This window comes from Orcinus orca, chromosome 11 (genome assembly GCF_937001465.1).
Source record: "Orcinus orca chromosome 11, mOrcOrc1.1, whole genome shotgun sequence".
Classification (NCBI taxonomy): domain Eukaryota; kingdom Metazoa; phylum Chordata; class Mammalia; order Artiodactyla; family Delphinidae; genus Orcinus; species Orcinus orca.
In genome coordinates, this window is record NC_064569.1 from 6,419,414 (window position 1) to 6,435,954 (window position 16,541).

The window sequence follows — 16,541 nt, forward strand, 5'->3', positions numbered from 1 at the left end:
GAGTCACAGGCTGAGCACAGGTGACTCCTCTGTTACTGGGCTGCACGAGGGTGAGGTATCCCCCCGCCCCTCTACTCCGCCAGGATCACGGCTCTGGCCCCGCCTCCCACACGCACCACGCAGAAAGGCCACTCCCTCCAGGAGCACAGCTTTAATTCCGGGCTTTTAGTGTATTTACAAGTCCACAGCTCCAGCGGGAGGGCCCTTTGTTCTGTGCCTCCCCTGCCTTGGGACACTTCGGCTTACTCTGTGCTTGTCCAGGCAGGGGGACAAAGGTTCTATTAGTGTACATAATGGAAACAAAGATTGCTTATCTACTGTGAAACAGGCTCAGGGACCAACCAGGGGCCCCCAAGCAGCCTTGCTGGGTTCTCCAAGTCCAAAATGGGCAATGAGGCGCCCCTCATCCCCGCAGCCACCGCCTGGGCTCCTGGCACACTCAGCCTCTCTCACGAGTAACACACACTCCACATCACACAGACACACACACTCTGACACACACACTACACACAGCTCACCCGCTGGCAATGCTCAGGCAGCTGAGATATACACTGAGGGAGTAGCACCAGGTTAAGTGGCTGCCAGATCACGCCTGCTCCGCCAAGACCCTTCCCCTCCAGAAAAACGGGGATCCAGAGGGCATCTCGCAGGTCCTTCCAGGCTGCCTGGGGCAGGAAGCAGCCTTCTCAGGGCTGCCCGCAGGGGCCGGGGCGTGGCCTCATCGGGGAAGGCGGGGCTCGGGCGCGAGGGGGGCGGGGCCGCCCAGCGCTTCCTCGATGTCCTCCAGGCAGCCGAGCAGGTCCATGTCGCGGAGCACGCGGCCCAGCAGCTCCAGCGTGGCCTCGCGCCGCGGGGTGCGCCGCCGCCAGGCCGCCAGCATGCTGTACTGCGCCTCGCGCAGGCAGCGCAAGTTCTGCAGCTCCAGCCGCTCGATTTCGTGATCACTCAGCCCCAGCCGCCGCACGAACTCCTTCCAGCGCAACGGGGGCACGCCGTCCACCACAGCGTACAGTGTCGCGGGGTCAGCTGCCGGGAGGCGGCGCGGTGAGCCCGGAGCGGCGGCCCTCCCCACCCGGCCCACACCCACTCGCCCCGGGCGCCCCGCCCACCCGTCTCCCCGGCCGGGGTTCCCTGCGAGGATGAATGAGGAACTCACCATCTGCGAGCGGAGCGGGGGCGCTGGGGGCGCTGGGGGTGCTGGGGACGCCGTGGGCGCTGGCCTCCCACTTCTGCACAGGGGTGGGGACGGGGGTGGAGGCTGGAGGCGCAGGGAGGATGGGGCCAGCCCCTTGGTAGGGCGGGGCCATCTCTCTGGGGAGAGATGTGACTCTGAAGTTGGACCACGGGGGGTCACAGGGGGTGAAGGTGGGACTGGAGGCAGGACTGAAGCTCGGGATGGGACTGAAGCTTGGGGCCGGGGCCAGGGGCTCTGGCTCCCCCTGAGAGAGAGAGAGAAGGCACAGCATTAGCGGGGAAGAGGAAATAACAGCCCCAGCCCTCCTTCTTCTGGATTCCGGACGGGAGTTGGGGCTAGAGGGAATCAGGGGAGCCCCAGGGCGATTTGGGTGATTTGGGTGTTACAAGATGACAACGGACAGTCAGGGAAGACTGCGGGTAGTTCCCCGGTTTCACCTTACCTCCTTTACAGGAGCCGACTGCCCACAAACTGAGAAAAAAGAGACAAAGCGTCACAGATTTCACTTCCTCTCTCAACCCTGGCGCCCATCATGGGGCTGGCGGTGGGTACTTGTGGTGACATGCTTCAGGGCCTATGTGGCCCCAGGGACGAGAGAGCTACTGATGCAGTATGAGCTCTCACCAGCCGTCCAAGACCACCTCGTGCCAGTGGGGTCCTCGCCAGCGAACTAAGGGGACACTCCTCATCTCCCTCCATGCCTGTGCACCCCTCCCTCCCGCCTCCTCTGAAGCCTCCTCCTGCATTCCTACCAGCACCCTTTCCCTTCCCAAAGGCCCCACTCACCGATGGAGTAGAGCTTGGGCTTCCACCGCTGGTATCGGCATGCTAAAACAATGAGGAGGAAGGATGCCAGGCAAAGACCAAATACGATCACCAGGGGCAACAGTACTGTGGTGCCTGGAAACAGAGCAGATTGTGGTCAGAGGAGAGGGGCTCTGGAGGTAGCAGGGCAGGACGGATGGGGAGGGGCATGACTAGGAAAGGGTCCATGGGCATGGGCACCAGGATAATTCTCCTCACCTGCGTCCTGAGAGTTGTTACTAGTTACAGGTAGAGCTGGACATAACTTCTCGCACTCCGTGTTCTTACAGCTAAAAGAAGAGAGAGTGCTGGTGAATAGGGGCCCACCGTAAGAGGAATACAGGAAAAAAAGAAAAAGAAAAAAACCACACAGATTGTTGGAAATTCTTGGCTTTACAAATATTTTAGCTATCTCTTGATATAATGGAAATTAATCCTATCTTGGGAATTGATGCGGAGGAAAGAAACATTAGTTAATCCCCAAATCATTTCATTTTAGAGCTGGATTTGATCTTGAAGAAGCTATGTAGAGGGCTTCCCTGGTGGCGCAGTGGTTGAGAGTCCGCCTGCCGATGCAGGGGACACGGGTTCGTGCCCCGGTCCGGGAGGATCCCACATGCCGCGGAGCGGCTGGGCCCATGAGCCATGGCCGCTGAGCCTGCGCGTCCAGAGCCTGTGCTCCGCAACGGGAGAGGCCACAACAGTGAGAGGCCCGCGTACCGCAAAAAAGAAAAAAAAGAAAGAAAAAAAAGACGCTATGTAGAAAAAGAGTTAAAAGCAGTCAGAGTCAGGTATAAATTCCAGCCCCATTCATTGGCTAGCAGTGTGACTCCAGGCAAATCACTTCACCTGTAAGCCTCAGTTTCCTCATCAGTAAAACAGGGATCCTACCCACTGTCAAGATTGAGGATTAAGTGAGATAATTATGCCTGACATATAGTAAGCCCTCAATAAATGCTGACTGTCATTGAATTGTTATTTTATCACTGTTTTACTGATGAGAATCCAGTGAAAAAAAGGTTAAAGAGCTTTTTCTCTAGATGACACTGCTGATGACAGCACCTAACTTTGAGAGAGGGGTCTAGCATGCATGTGAACAATTAAAAAACACATCTTGCTGGGGGCAGCCAGAGAACACTCTAGAACAAGCGCATCTTCCCGTTTTGGAGCTGGCACTGGGCAGCATGGACTAATGAGAACTACATCAGGGGTCCTAGAAGGAACTTGAGGAGGTGAGTTCTCAGCAGGAATCTGAAAGCAGGGAGAGGTCATTTTGCCCACCTCACAAGCTCCTGGTGAGAACCACATGGAAGGGGTGTAGAAGTGCTTTTAAGGGGAAGAAATTCGTGGGAAAAAGAACATAGTTTCTTGTCAGACACTTTGTGGCTATTTTTTGTGGTCCTTACAGCTTTGCCAACCTGATGTCATTATCCTTACTTTAAAGGTAAAAACAACTAAGGCTCAGAGATGTTAAGTCACTTGCCCAAGCTCACACAGCCTGAGATGTTAAACCCAGGGCAATTCAACTTTAGAACCCTCAGTTTCCTCTTTGCAAGCAAGTGTGCAAGAACAGCCCCTGCAGAGCCAGAAGGAGTGAGGAGGTGCGGTCAAAGGGACTGGGGAGGAAAGTGCATACTGCATTAAACCTAAGATCAATAATCAGAGACATTACGATTTACATCCCACACACACACACACACACACACACACACACACACAGGTGCCAACTGAACCATGATACACCGTCAACTGTTGTAAGATGCAGTATGATTTCAGAGATGTAAAAGTGTATTCCTAGAATCCATAGTAGGGTCTGTTGCTCAAGAATCTGAACGTCTTCCAAAAAACATCTGAATGTCTAAAAAGAACTTCAAGTCCTTGCGGTATGCGCCTCTATCCACAGAGACTTCATGAGATTTTAGGAACAAGTTGGGGGCAGGGAGGACTGTCTGGTATCTTGACATGAAGTGTCTCCCATCCAAACAGCCTGGAGGAGCCAGAGCACCTCCCACAGTCTCCCCCTCCCATGCCGATCCGGTGCCCAGCAGCCAGCAGAAGTACTCACTGAGCACAGGAGACGCACTCAGCATCTCTTAGAAAGAACCCCACGTGGCAGTGGCAGACGGTGTCCTGTCTCTCCTTGCCTGTAGGGAGAGATGCGGCACAGCTGAAGGAGGATGGCCCAGCACCCTGAGGGCCGGAGGGAGAACCAGGGGGGGGCAGGGGTACAGCAAGCTGGAGACCGCCCTCCGGAGACGGGGTGACCAGCTGGGTCGGGAGGGCCATGCTCACAGGAGTGGTGCACCGTGCCGTTGGGGCAGAGGCTGCAGTTCAGACACTGGAACAGAGTTTCACTCCAATACTTCCGATACTGGTTCTTCCTGCAGCCACACACGGTATCCTTGTCCACTGCGCAAGGAGCAATCTCCACCTGGAACATTTCTGGTGCGGGGAGTAGATGGGGTATGAGCTCCCACTGTCCCCACCGGGTGTGTCTCTCTGGGTAACGCACGCTCACACCCATGCATTCGTTCACTTGCGCACATGCATCCCTGCCCACCCGCAGCAGCACAGCTTCGTACCTTCCCCTGGAGACAAGACGCGCGCACCCACCTGACCCAGTCGGTTTAGAGCCCCGCCCCCCTGCTGGGACTTACCTTTCCGGCACTTGGAGCAGCTCAGACATTGTCTGAGGTGGTTCTCCGAAGCGGTAAAGGTGCCACGGGCACACACCCTGCAGTCCGTGTCCAGCCCCGGGCCCGGACAATCATTGTACAGGTAGGTACCTGTGATTGGGGGGTCGGGGTTAGGCTGCAGCCAGGAGCCCCAGCCCCAGGACGGCCCGGGCACCTCCCCGAAGTCCCTGGGAGAGGAAAGGAGGGAGAAACTCCCAGCCCTGGAGAGGCAGCCAAGTCAGGGACCCCACGGTCCGGAACATCTGGAAAGAGCAAAGGGAGAAGCAGGGCCCCTGAGGAGCCCCACAGTTACCCCTCCTCCTACCTTTGTGGCACTTGGTACAGCAAATGGAATTATTTTGAGGGTGGCTATATTTCCCTTGGGGACACGAACTCTCTCTCTTCTCCCGGTCCCCGGGGTGAGGGACCAGCCCATGAATCCCCGCGGGGTACACATCCACCAACAGAGCCCGGAGCACCTGGGGAAGAGTCAGATGGAGAAGACCCCATCAGGAGAGGGAGGGGTGGGGTCTCAGAGGGAGCGAGTCTAAAGCCTTCCCAGCTCAAGTCTTTTCTCAGCGGAACATTCTCCCCAGGCCACTCCCGCTCACACGCACGTTCTCCTCTAAGCCTAGGCTGCCGGCACAGTGCCATCTGGTTGTTCTCTGGTTGTCCTGTGTGTGCGTTTCTGTCCTTCCAACTCAAGGCTGGTAAACTCCAGGCACGGGCTGTATTTTATCCTTCTTTCCCTAAAGCAGCTGTTAGTGCTGGGCACAAGGCAGATGTTCAAGGAGTTTTCTGGGTTGGGAACAGGACCTTCCTTCCGACGAGTAGCCCTAAAGATCGGGGTGGCGCTTCTCCATCTGGGTGCTGCGTTCACAGCGTATTCACTTTGTACACGTTCACGGAGGTGAACAGTTAGGATCTGTGCACTTTCCTGAACTATGTTATGCCATTAAAAAGGTTTTTTGTAACATCAGATTGGAGTGGAGGTGAGTGATGTCCCTGTGGGGGCCATTCCTGGACAGCGGGCAGAAGCCACAGGAAGAGTTTCTTTGTAAATCTGTACAAAACCTCACTCAGGATCCTGCCCTCGGACTCCGTGCTGCATCCCCTTCCGCCAGTAAACCTGCACGAATACCCCAGGTTGGCCAGGGCAAATGGGGAGTGGAGAAAAAGGGAAAGTTCAGGGTCAGGGATGGGGGTAGAAAGGTGATGAGGTTTAGGTGGGGCGGGAGTGGGCACAGGCATGGAGGTTACATGTAATCGTAGCCGGCTGGAGGCTGGGGGTCTGGCTCAAAGACCACCGAGCCAGGAGCTGAGGGCGTGCCAGGGAGTCCCTCTGCCCTCTGCACATCGGGGTGTCCGGGGAGCCTGTTTTCCGGCCCCAGGCCGGACCCCCCGTCCCGGAATCACTCGCCCAGCCCTGGCTTCAGAGCTGGGACGGCACGGCCAGGAGGCTGTGTTGAGCTCCAACCCAGACTTTGCTGTTTCGCCTCCTACCAGCCTCTTCCTGGCTTTCCCTGGCCCTTGATTTTGTTTTCTCTGCTACAAAGCCCGCCTTATATGAAGATAAGAGGATGTCCTCCAAGGATGTTAAACTTTGGGAGCAACAGGCTAATCAGATCCCAGAAACCCCAGCCCAGGACAGGAGGGCCTGGTAGCCGAAGGCTGTAGGCAGGTCACACCCAAGTCCCCCGCTAGGTGTCGCTGCAGCGGCCCGGAAGCCCAAGCCCCCGCCCCAGCCCCACACAGGGGAAGCCACACTCAGAAACCCAGCTGCCACCCCCCAGGGGTGTAGGGCGCCCTCCCCACCCAGAGGCAGCACCCTTCCCTGGCCACTCCAGCGCTGTGCCACCTCCCCTGAGAACAGGGCTGAGGCTTCCAGAGCAACAGGAAAAGCTTGGAGTGTTTATGGGAAGGACTTCCCAGTCCTGAGAGTGTGGTTCCTTTCCCCGAAGAAGGGCTCACAGCACCTAAGGTCACTGGCACTTGGAATTCCACCCAGGAGGCTGGGAGCAGAGCCAACCGGCAGAGACAGCATCAGGAAAAAGAACGGCGGCGGGTTGGGGTGGGGTGGGGGTCCTTCCCAGGAAGGAGGGAGAGGCACCTTCTCCGTCCACGTGCCTCCCACCGCGATCTCCAGCACTTTGGGGGTTAAGTCAGATCCGGGAAAGGGAAATCTTTTCCCAGAAGCTCTGCCCGGTGACTCAGGCCAGAGGGAGGGAGGGAATCTAGGGGAGGGAGAGGGAACCAGCAGCTTCCCCAGCTCCTCAAGGGTCATGAGTCAGCAGAAAGGCTGAAGGGACCAGCCCGCAATTGGGACCCGATCCGATCCCTTCCTCCTGTGGGCCAGTCTCTCCCTCCAATCCCCACTCAGAGGCCCCTTTCCTCCCCTTCTCCTCCCAGGAGCCAGGCAATGGGCCTCAGTCCCCCTTGGCCCCACTTTTTCGGGAAATGGCTCCCCATCCCATTCCATCCCAAAGGGAAGTCTCGGCCGACCCCCTGCTTCCTCCCATCAGGTCACTACCCGCCCCTCCCTGAGGGCCACTCAGCTCCTTCCCACCCCTCAGCATCCTTCCTTCAGACCCAGCCCCGCCCAGGCTCCTCCTCCGGGTTCAGCCAGTCTCTCTGCGGGTTTGTCCTTTCCCTGGCTTCTCACGTGAGCCCCACCCCGCCCCCGACACTTCCCAGTTCCAGAAGGGAGCAAACCAAGGCTGCCCTCCCACCCGGGTTCACTGCCTTCCCACAGCCTGACTGGTTCTGGCCAGCTGGGTTGGGCTTGGGCACCTCCCTGGGGTCCTCAAACAATCCTTAGGAAACGCGGCCAGTTCTGAGGCTCCACACGCCCCTCCCACAAGCCCACTGGCAGCACAGGCAAAATTCCAGAGCCCTGAGCACCCAGTTCCGGGAGGGAGCGAGCAAGACGGGGTGTAAGACAAGCAGCACCATTTCCCCGGGTCCCCCCCAGTCCCCAGCAGCCCCCGGAGCCAGCCCACTCCGACCCCAGGAGCCAGCAGGCACCGTTCCTCGGCACTGGCTGGCTCCAGTGCTCAGCCGCTGCACCTTGCAGCAAAACAGCGGAGACAGGAGGTGAACTCTGAGCGCCCAGACCCCAGGCAGCCTGAGTGCCTGTGGCCTGGAGCAGGGGAAGCGCAGGAAGCCGGGGCGCCTGTGGAGAGACGGTTGAAGGGGTGGCCCAGCACCCCTCCAGCTCCCCCATAACTTCCGCCTAGGGAGTCTTTTAAGTGTGACTTCCTGTGCTGGGGCCCCGGCTTGGGGGCGGAGGGGTGGCCAGCAGAGCGACCCTGTGGTCTAGCTCCCACCCAGCAGCCTCACCGTCCTGTCCTGCGTTCATCTGTTCATTAACTTAAAATGTCTTGTGTTCATTGGATGTCAAAATCTTTGGGGAGCTCACGACAGCTTCTCCTCCAAGGCCCAGTTGAGGCCCGGCCTCCCTCCCCGAAAGCCCCCCATTAATGAGGTTTCCCCCCACCCCAGCTCATGAGATACACAGCCACCCTGTGAACTTTAAAAATATGAATAAACGATACCTATTTTGGGCTCTTACCATAACTACCTAGGGTGAGTAGATACGGTCTCCCCAAACAGACCATACACTATGCGATGAGAGATGAGAAAGTGTTCTGGTCAGAGATAATGTCTAATCCTCCGCACCCAGAACTGGAAGAGGGAAATAAATGTGGTTTGGCTGGGTGATTTCATGCTATCTGTCTTCCACTCCAGTCAAGGCCAGTGAAAACCAAAGTGGGAAGATGGGAGTCAGTGCCTCCCTGTAGGTACATATTTATCTCCAGGGGAGAGTTCCCCTCTCCTTCCCACACACATGCACAACCGCAAACACCCTCACAGGAGATGCTGGCAAGCCTTCCTCTCCTTCTGAGCGTCCCTGGTGAGTGAAGGTTTTGTGTCACTTACGAACGACACAACGGCAGATGTGAGTCTGAGAACCTCTGCTCTAGCCTGTTAGATGCCCACTTCACTTGGCTATTCTCCAGACCCTCAACATGCCCCAAAGGAAATCCATCGACCTCCTGACCTGGACAGATGTCACACCATCAACTTCTCTTTGCCACCCTTCTCTCCTCAAAGCCCCCATCCCTCCTGTGCTGCCATCCAGTCTGTAGTCCATCTTGCCAGACCTCCCCTGTCACCTCTCAATCCTTTCCAAGTCCAGGGGTTGCCTCACACCCGGATCACTGCAACCGTCTTCCCGCCTTTTTCCTGCTCCAATCCATCCTACACGCTTTCTTATCTGCATTTAAGCTTCAACTTGCACCCACAGGTGTGGGAATCTTCCTTTCCGGGGCCGGACCTCAAACATCATTTCCATGGGTCACTCTTTCCCTGAATGAGAACTTGCAGAGGTACCTCACTGCTATACTGGACACATGCCCAGGTGCAGCGGCCCTGAGAGAACCATTTATGAACGAATGAATGAATGAATTCCTCTACCTGGGACCACAGTCAGGACTCTCTCTCCATCCCTTCCCCCACTTCCTCCAATTTTCTCTTTCTCGCTTCTTCTTGTTCCTCAACAGGGTCCTTCCCCTGCAGCCAAGGTGCTCAGCTTCCTGCCACCACCAGCCCCCAACACAAAATCCCATCTCTCCGTTCCTCCGCTCTACCTCAAACCAGTCCCCTTTCTTTCCAGCCTGCTGCCAGTGAGTGGCTTTAAAGCTCAGCTCCAAAACCACTCTTCTATGAGGCATTTCGTCCCTCATTCCATCCTTTATTCATTCAACAAACAGTTACGGAGCACGGTAGAGACGCAGGTCCCGCAGGGATGCCCAGGTGAATACATGGCTTGAGCTCTCAGTTGGGTCAGAGACGGGCGACTGTGGACTCTGCGTCTCTGCAGGGAGCACGGGCGCTGGAGCTGAGATCGGCTGAGCAGAAAAGGCAGCAGGACGGCACTCACACCCCTCCCGGTTCTGCCTCCCATGGGTGTTCCAGGGCACCACATCGCAATGCTTTTGTGGGCATTTCTCCCCGGAGTGCTCTAAAATCATTTTTTGCTATAAGCTGTCTTGGTTCCAAGACTGTCAGCTCGTTGAGAGCAGCAAGATCTTATGTGCTCTGTTACAGTCTCTCCCGCATTCTTCCCCCACCTCCACGCCCCCCCACCCCGCCCCGCCGCCACACAATCACAGTTCCCTGCATTGCCCATTGGAAAGCCCGTGGACAGCCTCACCCAGCACTGCACACCTCCTGTTTCCCCTCCAGCTCCAGGCTGAGCTTGGTCCCTTAGCTGTCACACCCCAGCCCGGGCTGGATCAGCTGCAGTCCCAGGCACATTCCGTCATCTGTTCAGGCTCCCCCGTACCTCTGTTTTCCAAACGCAGAAGCCACTGAGTAATTACAACCACTACTGATACTATTAACAATAGGAAAGCTAACGTTTATTGAGTGCTTTCTGTTTGCTATACCCTGTTCCTGTACTAGAATAGAGACTCCATGAAGGCGGAGACTTTTGTTCACTGCTGTAAGTCCAGCACCTAAAAGAGTATCTAGCGCCGAGCAGGCAGAAATGAATGGAATACTTAATATATATCTATCTGTTTCATCTTCAGAACGACATTATGAGGTAGTGACGATTCTGTCCATCTTAGAGATAAAGCAGCAAGGCATGAAGGGTTATGTTAACCTGCTCAAGTCCAGGCAGCTAGTCCCTGAGGGAGTCAGGACAGGACCGGGGGATTCACTGCCAGCAGACAAGAGAAGGCAGGGCAGCTGGATGGGGAGCAGGGGGAGCCCCTGGGGAGGACAGCCTGCACAGGAGGGAAAGGTGGGCCTGGGGCCACAGGAGGTGGCGGGGTGCTGCGCAGGGAACTAGGGTCTAGAAACGTGGACTAAAGCAGAGGGAGCGGGAGGAACTGGAGAGAAAGGTTCAGAAAGGAGACTCGAGAAGTCTGAGGAGACGGGACAGAAAAGAAAGGGATGATTTGGGGACACAGTACAAGACCCTGGGGGAAGAAGAGGTGGGGGGAGGAGAGGTGGGGGAGGAGAGGTGGGGGAGGAGGGGTGGGGGAAGAGAGGTGGGGAGTGGCAGTTGGGCCAGGGAAGAGCAGGAACCCTGAAGAAAGTGACCAACGCAGTGCCCCCAGCTAGGTGGAGGCGAGGGGCTGGGTTTCTGCGCAGGACGACTGCAGGACGTGGAGGGGTCAGGGATGCATTGAAACAAGGCTGAAGCAAGAGAAAGGGACATTTTCCAGTGACGAAAACAACTGTCTACCAACTTCCCCAAACTGAGCTGTGGGAGAAGAAAGCAAGTGCTCTGTTGTCTGGGTCCGTGGGAAGGGCTTGGGGGGCAGGTCCAGGGCTCTGAGGCGGGGGAGGAGGGTCAGGCCCACAGACAGTGGCCACAGACCCAGGGTGAAGCGTGCCCCCCGGGGGGGAGGCCTGGGCCTGGGGAGGCCTATCCGGCTACCGACCCCCCTCCCAAATGCCTCCAACACACGGCATCCCAAGCCTACCCGCCCCGAGCCAGGGCCTCTCCCAGACTCAGTTTCCCCACTTCGCCGGCATCCAGTCCCTGCCCTCCAGCAGGGTGTGCTCAGCCGGGCTCACCGGCAGCCTCGCCTGTCCACGGCCCAAGACTGCTGACCTGCCGGACACAATTCAGAACCATCTGGACTCTGAGAGGACAGACCTTCTTTCTCCCACTCCTTTCGGTTTCTTAACAAACTCCCCCGCCCCCGCCGTGGGCACCTGCCCCCGTCTTCCTGGCAGCCCGGGAACCCCTCTCCCTCCGTGCCTTTCAAACTTCTCCCTTGCTCCCGACTCAGGGCAGCGAATGAATGGGGCAGTGTTTGAGGTCAGGCCGCGCAGGCCTGAGGCTGGGGCCCGGCCCTCGGCTCTCTCCCGCCCCAGGCGCCGCTCGCCCGCCAGCCCACTCCGCCCTCCGTCCCCCGTCTCACCAGTGGCAGCAGCAGGCCAGGCACGGTGGGGAGGCCCATGTCCGGCCAGCTGTGGCCTCTCACTCCCCCATCAGGGCTCAGGCAGTGATGGACAGAGGCGACAGTGGCAGCGACACAGTCCCAGGATGAGCAGGGTCCGGAGTGGAGCCCGGGCGTCGGGCAGGGGAGTGGAGGGTTGAGACTGGGGCGCGGATCACAGCCGGGTCCCGGGGACCTCAAACCCGGAAGGCCGGCACTGCAGCCTGAGTTCGGAGAACTCAGAGAAAAGTCAAGCAGAGAGGAGGTGGGAGGGGAAGGGAGAGGGGGGGTGTTGCAACTTCAGGACAGGAAGAGCCGGGGTGGAGGCGGGTGGAGGCGGGAGGAGGCGGGAGGAGGCGGGAGGAGGCGGGAGGAGGGGGGAGGTGGCGGGAGGAGGCGGGAGGAGGGGGGCCAAGGTGCCTTAACCTTTTGTACCCAGTGCGAGCGCGGGCGCCCGGATCCAGCTGCCCTGCCACGTGCGCGGGTCTGACCACTCCCACCCAGACACCCAGGAGCGCCGGCCCCCTGCCCCCTCCCCCCATCGCCCGGCCTTTCCCAAATGAACCATAGTAGAAGGACTCGGGGCTTTGGAGTCAGATTCGCTGGGTTCCAGCTCAGGATTCTCTACTCTTTAGGTGGGTGGTGTTGGGCAAACTCGGATGCTGTGTTCCAGTTTGCAAAATGGAGAGCCGCTGTCTCGTGAGGTTGCCGGCAGGATTTCTTGACACCGGCAGGTAAGCGTCTGATGCCAGACAAGTCCTCAGTGTTCCTTAGAACCCCTTCCCCTTTCCCCAGAGTTCTCCACTGACACTGTAATCTCTCACTTTCTCAGGAATTTACGCCTCCAACCCAAACCTCAGAGTAAAGCCTGACCCTGACTTGGGGCCCTGCCGCCCCGCACCTCCCTGCCCCACCCCCTCCGCCCCAGTTCTCATCCAGTCTTTGCTGGGCGATGCTCCCAACAGCGGATCCTGGCTCTGCCTCCAAACGATGGTGGGACCTCTCAAAAGACCTCGGTTTTGAAATGAGAGCGACAGTGCCCGGCCTGCCTTCGTGGGGAAGATGATGTCATGAGTCCTAATGAGATCACATCCGTGACAAGGCTGTGGAATTACAGCTCTCTCCATCAGGTATTACTAGTACGTTCCCAAATATTCCGATACATCAATCCGAATTGCGCTCGGAGATAATCTACCGCAGCCCCGTTGTTTTATAATCGAGAAAACGGAGGCCCAGAGACACGCAGGTCATGTGCCCTGCAGAACCAGCCCAGCCCCCAGACTCCTGACTTCAGACTAAGGGCCCATTTTGCTACGACACATAATTACCGCTTTCCATCAGTCCTTCTGAGTCAAACCCCCCAACCCGATTCTTTGGGTATTTTTTTTTAAATATTTATTTATTTATTTATTTTTGGCTGCGTCGGGTCTTAGTTGCAGCACGCGGGATCTTTCGTTGGAGCGCATGGGCTTCTCTCTAGTTGTGGCGCACAGGCTCCAGAGCATGTGGGCTCTGTAGTTGCAGCATGCGGGCTCTCTAGTTGAGATGTGGGGGTTCAGTAGTTGCACAGGTGGGCCTAGTTCCCCAACTAGGGATGGAACCCACGTCCCCTGCATTGGAAGGCGGATTCTTAACCACTGGACCATCAGGGAAGTCCTTCTTTGGGTATTTTATGCCATGCTTATCTGTGCAGGACATCTCCCCAGTGAATCCCACAACAAGGGTACAACGTTCACCCAAATATTCTCTGGCCACAATGACCTTCCCTAGACCCAGTCCAGGCCCCGGGTCCTCCAGCCGCTGACGTTGCTGGAAATGCAGGGAGACCAGACAGGAGTGAGGTCCTAGGGCTTTGTGACTTGGAATCAGAGCTACTCACCCCTTTGCCTCTTGATCCACCAGCTGACTCCCCACGCTGCTATCCACCCTCCCTGACCCTTTCCTGGCACCCCTCTGTGATTCCAGGAACAGAGCTGTGGATGTGAACGGAGCTTGGACGCCCCCACTTCTGGCTGACTTCACTCCACCCCATCCTCCAACTTCTGAGGAACAAGAGGGTTGAAGTTGGACTCACAGAGGAAGGAGGTCCCCTCCACCAACACACAGGGAGGCTCCAAGTACAGCACGCATGGACCCGAAGCAGAGCTCTTACAGAAGCAGAGTCACTGAAATAAAGTGCGAGAGTCAAGTTGCCCAGTTTCCAGTGTAAAGACGCCAGAAGAGCCACAGGCTTCTCATGTAAGAAATGGGAAGCACGCACTGATGAGCAAACGCATGTAAAGTGTTTAGCAAGGCTTTGCCGTATACTAAGCATTCGGTCAGTGGTAGCAATGGTAATAATTTGTATTCACAATTATTATCCAGTGTCCTATTTTTTTTTAATTTTTATTGAAATATAGTTGATTTACAGTGTTGTGTTAGTTTCAGGTGTCAATGTCCTATTTTTAATGTTACAAGGAATTTTTAGTAGTCTGTGCCAACCGTCAATGCCATTACACATAGCCCGGCACAAAAGGAGAATTTCTTTCATTGTTTAGGATAAATGCCTATTTACTCAGCAGGTTTAAAGTCTTGAGACACATGGTATTCAACTGTTCAATAAAATTCTGTTTAAAAGAAAAGATGGTGAGGGGCTTCCCTGGTGGCGCAGTGGTTGAGAGTCCGCCTGCCGATGCAGGGGACACGGGTTCGTGCCCCGGTCCGGGAAGATCCCACATGCCGCGGAGCGGCTGGGCCCGTGAGCCACGGCCGCTGAGCCTGCGCGTCCGGAGCCTGTGCTCCGCAGCGGGAGGGGCCCCCGCGGTGAGAGGCCCGCCTACCGCAAAAAACAAAACACAAGAAAAGAAAAGATGGTGAGAGGTGCATGGATCTAGGGATATGAACAGCTAACCAGTCTCTTGGAGGAGGTGAGAGTATATGAGCATAATCCCTCCAGGGGAAGAAGAAATCATGGCGAGGGACACAATGGGAGAGCTGGAGAAATAGGACAGGGGCAAACTAGGACTGGCTGTTAGGGCTCATGAAGCAAAGGATAAAGAGTATAAAGAGCTTTAGATAACAGAGCCCCATCTCTCCATCATGTGTCACACACACACAGACTCACACACACAGGCCCCACGGTAGCAGAGTCATCAAAAGGGCACTGAACTCTCTCTCAGTCGAGGTGACATGGGTTCCAGCCCCTGACATCCCAGCTCCATGTGTCACAGGAAAACAGGCTGAGTCACAGAAGACCTGGCTTCCAAGCTGGTTCTGTAAGAATCATGAACTTGGGCAAGTCACTTCACCTGATAAGCTCAGTAAGGAGAGTGAGGCAACTGGAACTCTCTTCTCTACCAGTCTGATCGACCTGGGACAGAGAAACTAGGCGCACCTCCCCTGGATGCGCTGATTTTGGTTAACTACTCATACGATGCAAGTGTGCAGATCAACCTGGGACAGAGAAACTAGGCGCACCTCTCCTGGATGCGCTGATTTTGGATAACTACTCATACGGTGCAAGTGTGCAGATTACTGCCGATTTCAATAAACACTCTAGAAAAACGCATGCCCTGTATTACTGGTACCTGCCCTAGTCCCCTCCCGGCCCCCGTAACTGGTACCCGTTTGCTTTTAAAATCCACTTTATCTTGAATCATGTAAGACACATACATTAATAGAAGTTTTTATGGAATTTGTGATGCCTTGAATAATGGTCAGAAGGTGCATGTCTTTGTGTGTGGGTGAAGAAGGAAATAAACTATTTTTAAAGCTAAAAAAAACAAACAAACTACCCTAGTGTCCAGGAGTAACACAAAGATGAGGGATGGAGGAGAGGAGGAAACAGCTCAGGGTGGACATGGCTTTGGCAGGAGAAACTCCAGCGCAGGCTGGGGGAGAAGGGGAAGGAGGGGGAGCGTAGCTGATTGCTGTCATCTGCAATAGCTCCAGCTTTGCCCCGCAGGTCCTGCCCACGCAGCCAGGGGAGACGGAGCCAGGGAGGGCTGGGGCAGGACTGATGATAGGCTGTGGCCAGAGAGCACAAGAGCAGGCTGAACCTGAGGGCTCTGAGAGGAAACCGTTGTGACACCAGCATTTTCCCCTCATCGTCTTGTGTCTACGAAAGGGAAGTCAGGAGTCGTCACATCACTTCCTCGTCATGACCTTTCCTACCTTCCCGCTCCCTCCACCATCCCCCCCCTTTCCCAAGATTCACTTGGCTCCTCAGGACGGGGAGATTACAGTTGAGGGGAGTAAGACCAAGGCAGCAGGGAAAGTGGTCCCAAAGAGGGTGAGGAAGGCTGACTTCTGAGTTCCAGGTCTGATGCTGGAATGGGGGAAGGAACTGGGGGTCTGGAAACCCGGGTTCCATTCAGACATCCCTCAATTCTCCTTTGTTAAAATAAAAGCTGGGGTTTCCCTGGTGGCGCAGTGGTTGAGAGTCCGCCTGCCGATGCAGGGGACGCGGGTTCGTGCCCCGGTCCGGGAAGATCCCACGTGCCGTGGAGCAGCTGGGCCCGTGAGCCATGGCCGCTGGGCCTGCGCGTCCGGAGCCTCTGCTCCACAGCGGGAGAGGCCACAGCAGTGAGAGGCCCACGTACCGCAAAATAATAATAATAATAATAATAATAATAATAATAAATAAATAAATAAATAAAAGCTGGAAAGATTCCCAATGCTGCTCTCTCTGTGATGACGTGAGAGTGAGAATATACAGGCTTTGAAGTTCCTAGGAACCCGGACTGTCTCTCATACTCCTCCACCACTAGCGGGCAGTTGCTGGGGAGGCAGGCAGGTGAGGATGCTGCAGACGAGGCAGATGAGGACGAAGATGTTGCAGCTGCGTGGTGAGTGGTACTCAGCGAATGCAGAGGAGGATTACACATGGTGGTAACCAAGGTTGGGAAGGAAAGGAGGTTCAGGCCGTGG

The 16,541-nt window shown here is 56.3% G+C and overlaps 1 protein-coding gene and 1 long non-coding RNA gene across 2 annotated transcripts; one reads left to right on the forward strand and one right to left on the reverse strand.

Moving 5' to 3' along the window:
• Window positions 1–136: 136 nt before the first annotated feature.
• On the reverse strand, window positions 137–11,889 carry TNFRSF1A (TNF receptor superfamily member 1A). The gene is made up of 10 exons (XM_004279133.4): window positions 11,616–11,889; window positions 5,000–5,153; window positions 4,657–4,785; window positions 4,292–4,441; window positions 4,065–4,143; window positions 2,219–2,289; window positions 1,982–2,095; window positions 1,638–1,666; window positions 1,157–1,439; window positions 137–1,026 (listed from the first exon to the last, which is right to left on the reverse strand). Exons 1-10 carry the CDS (start codon window positions 11,652–11,654, stop codon window positions 719–721), a joined length of 1,356 nt encoding a protein of 451 aa, XP_004279181.1. The 5' UTR covers window positions 11,655–11,889; the 3' UTR covers window positions 137–718.
• Window positions 11,890–12,080: 191 nt separating this feature from the next.
• On the forward strand, window positions 12,081–14,047 carry LOC117196325 (uncharacterized). The gene is made up of 3 exons (XR_007470137.1): window positions 12,081–12,367; window positions 12,466–12,763; window positions 13,536–14,047. It is a non-coding gene; the product is annotated as an uncharacterized LOC117196325 (long non-coding RNA).
• The last annotated feature ends 2,494 nt before the right edge of the window (window positions 14,048–16,541 follow it).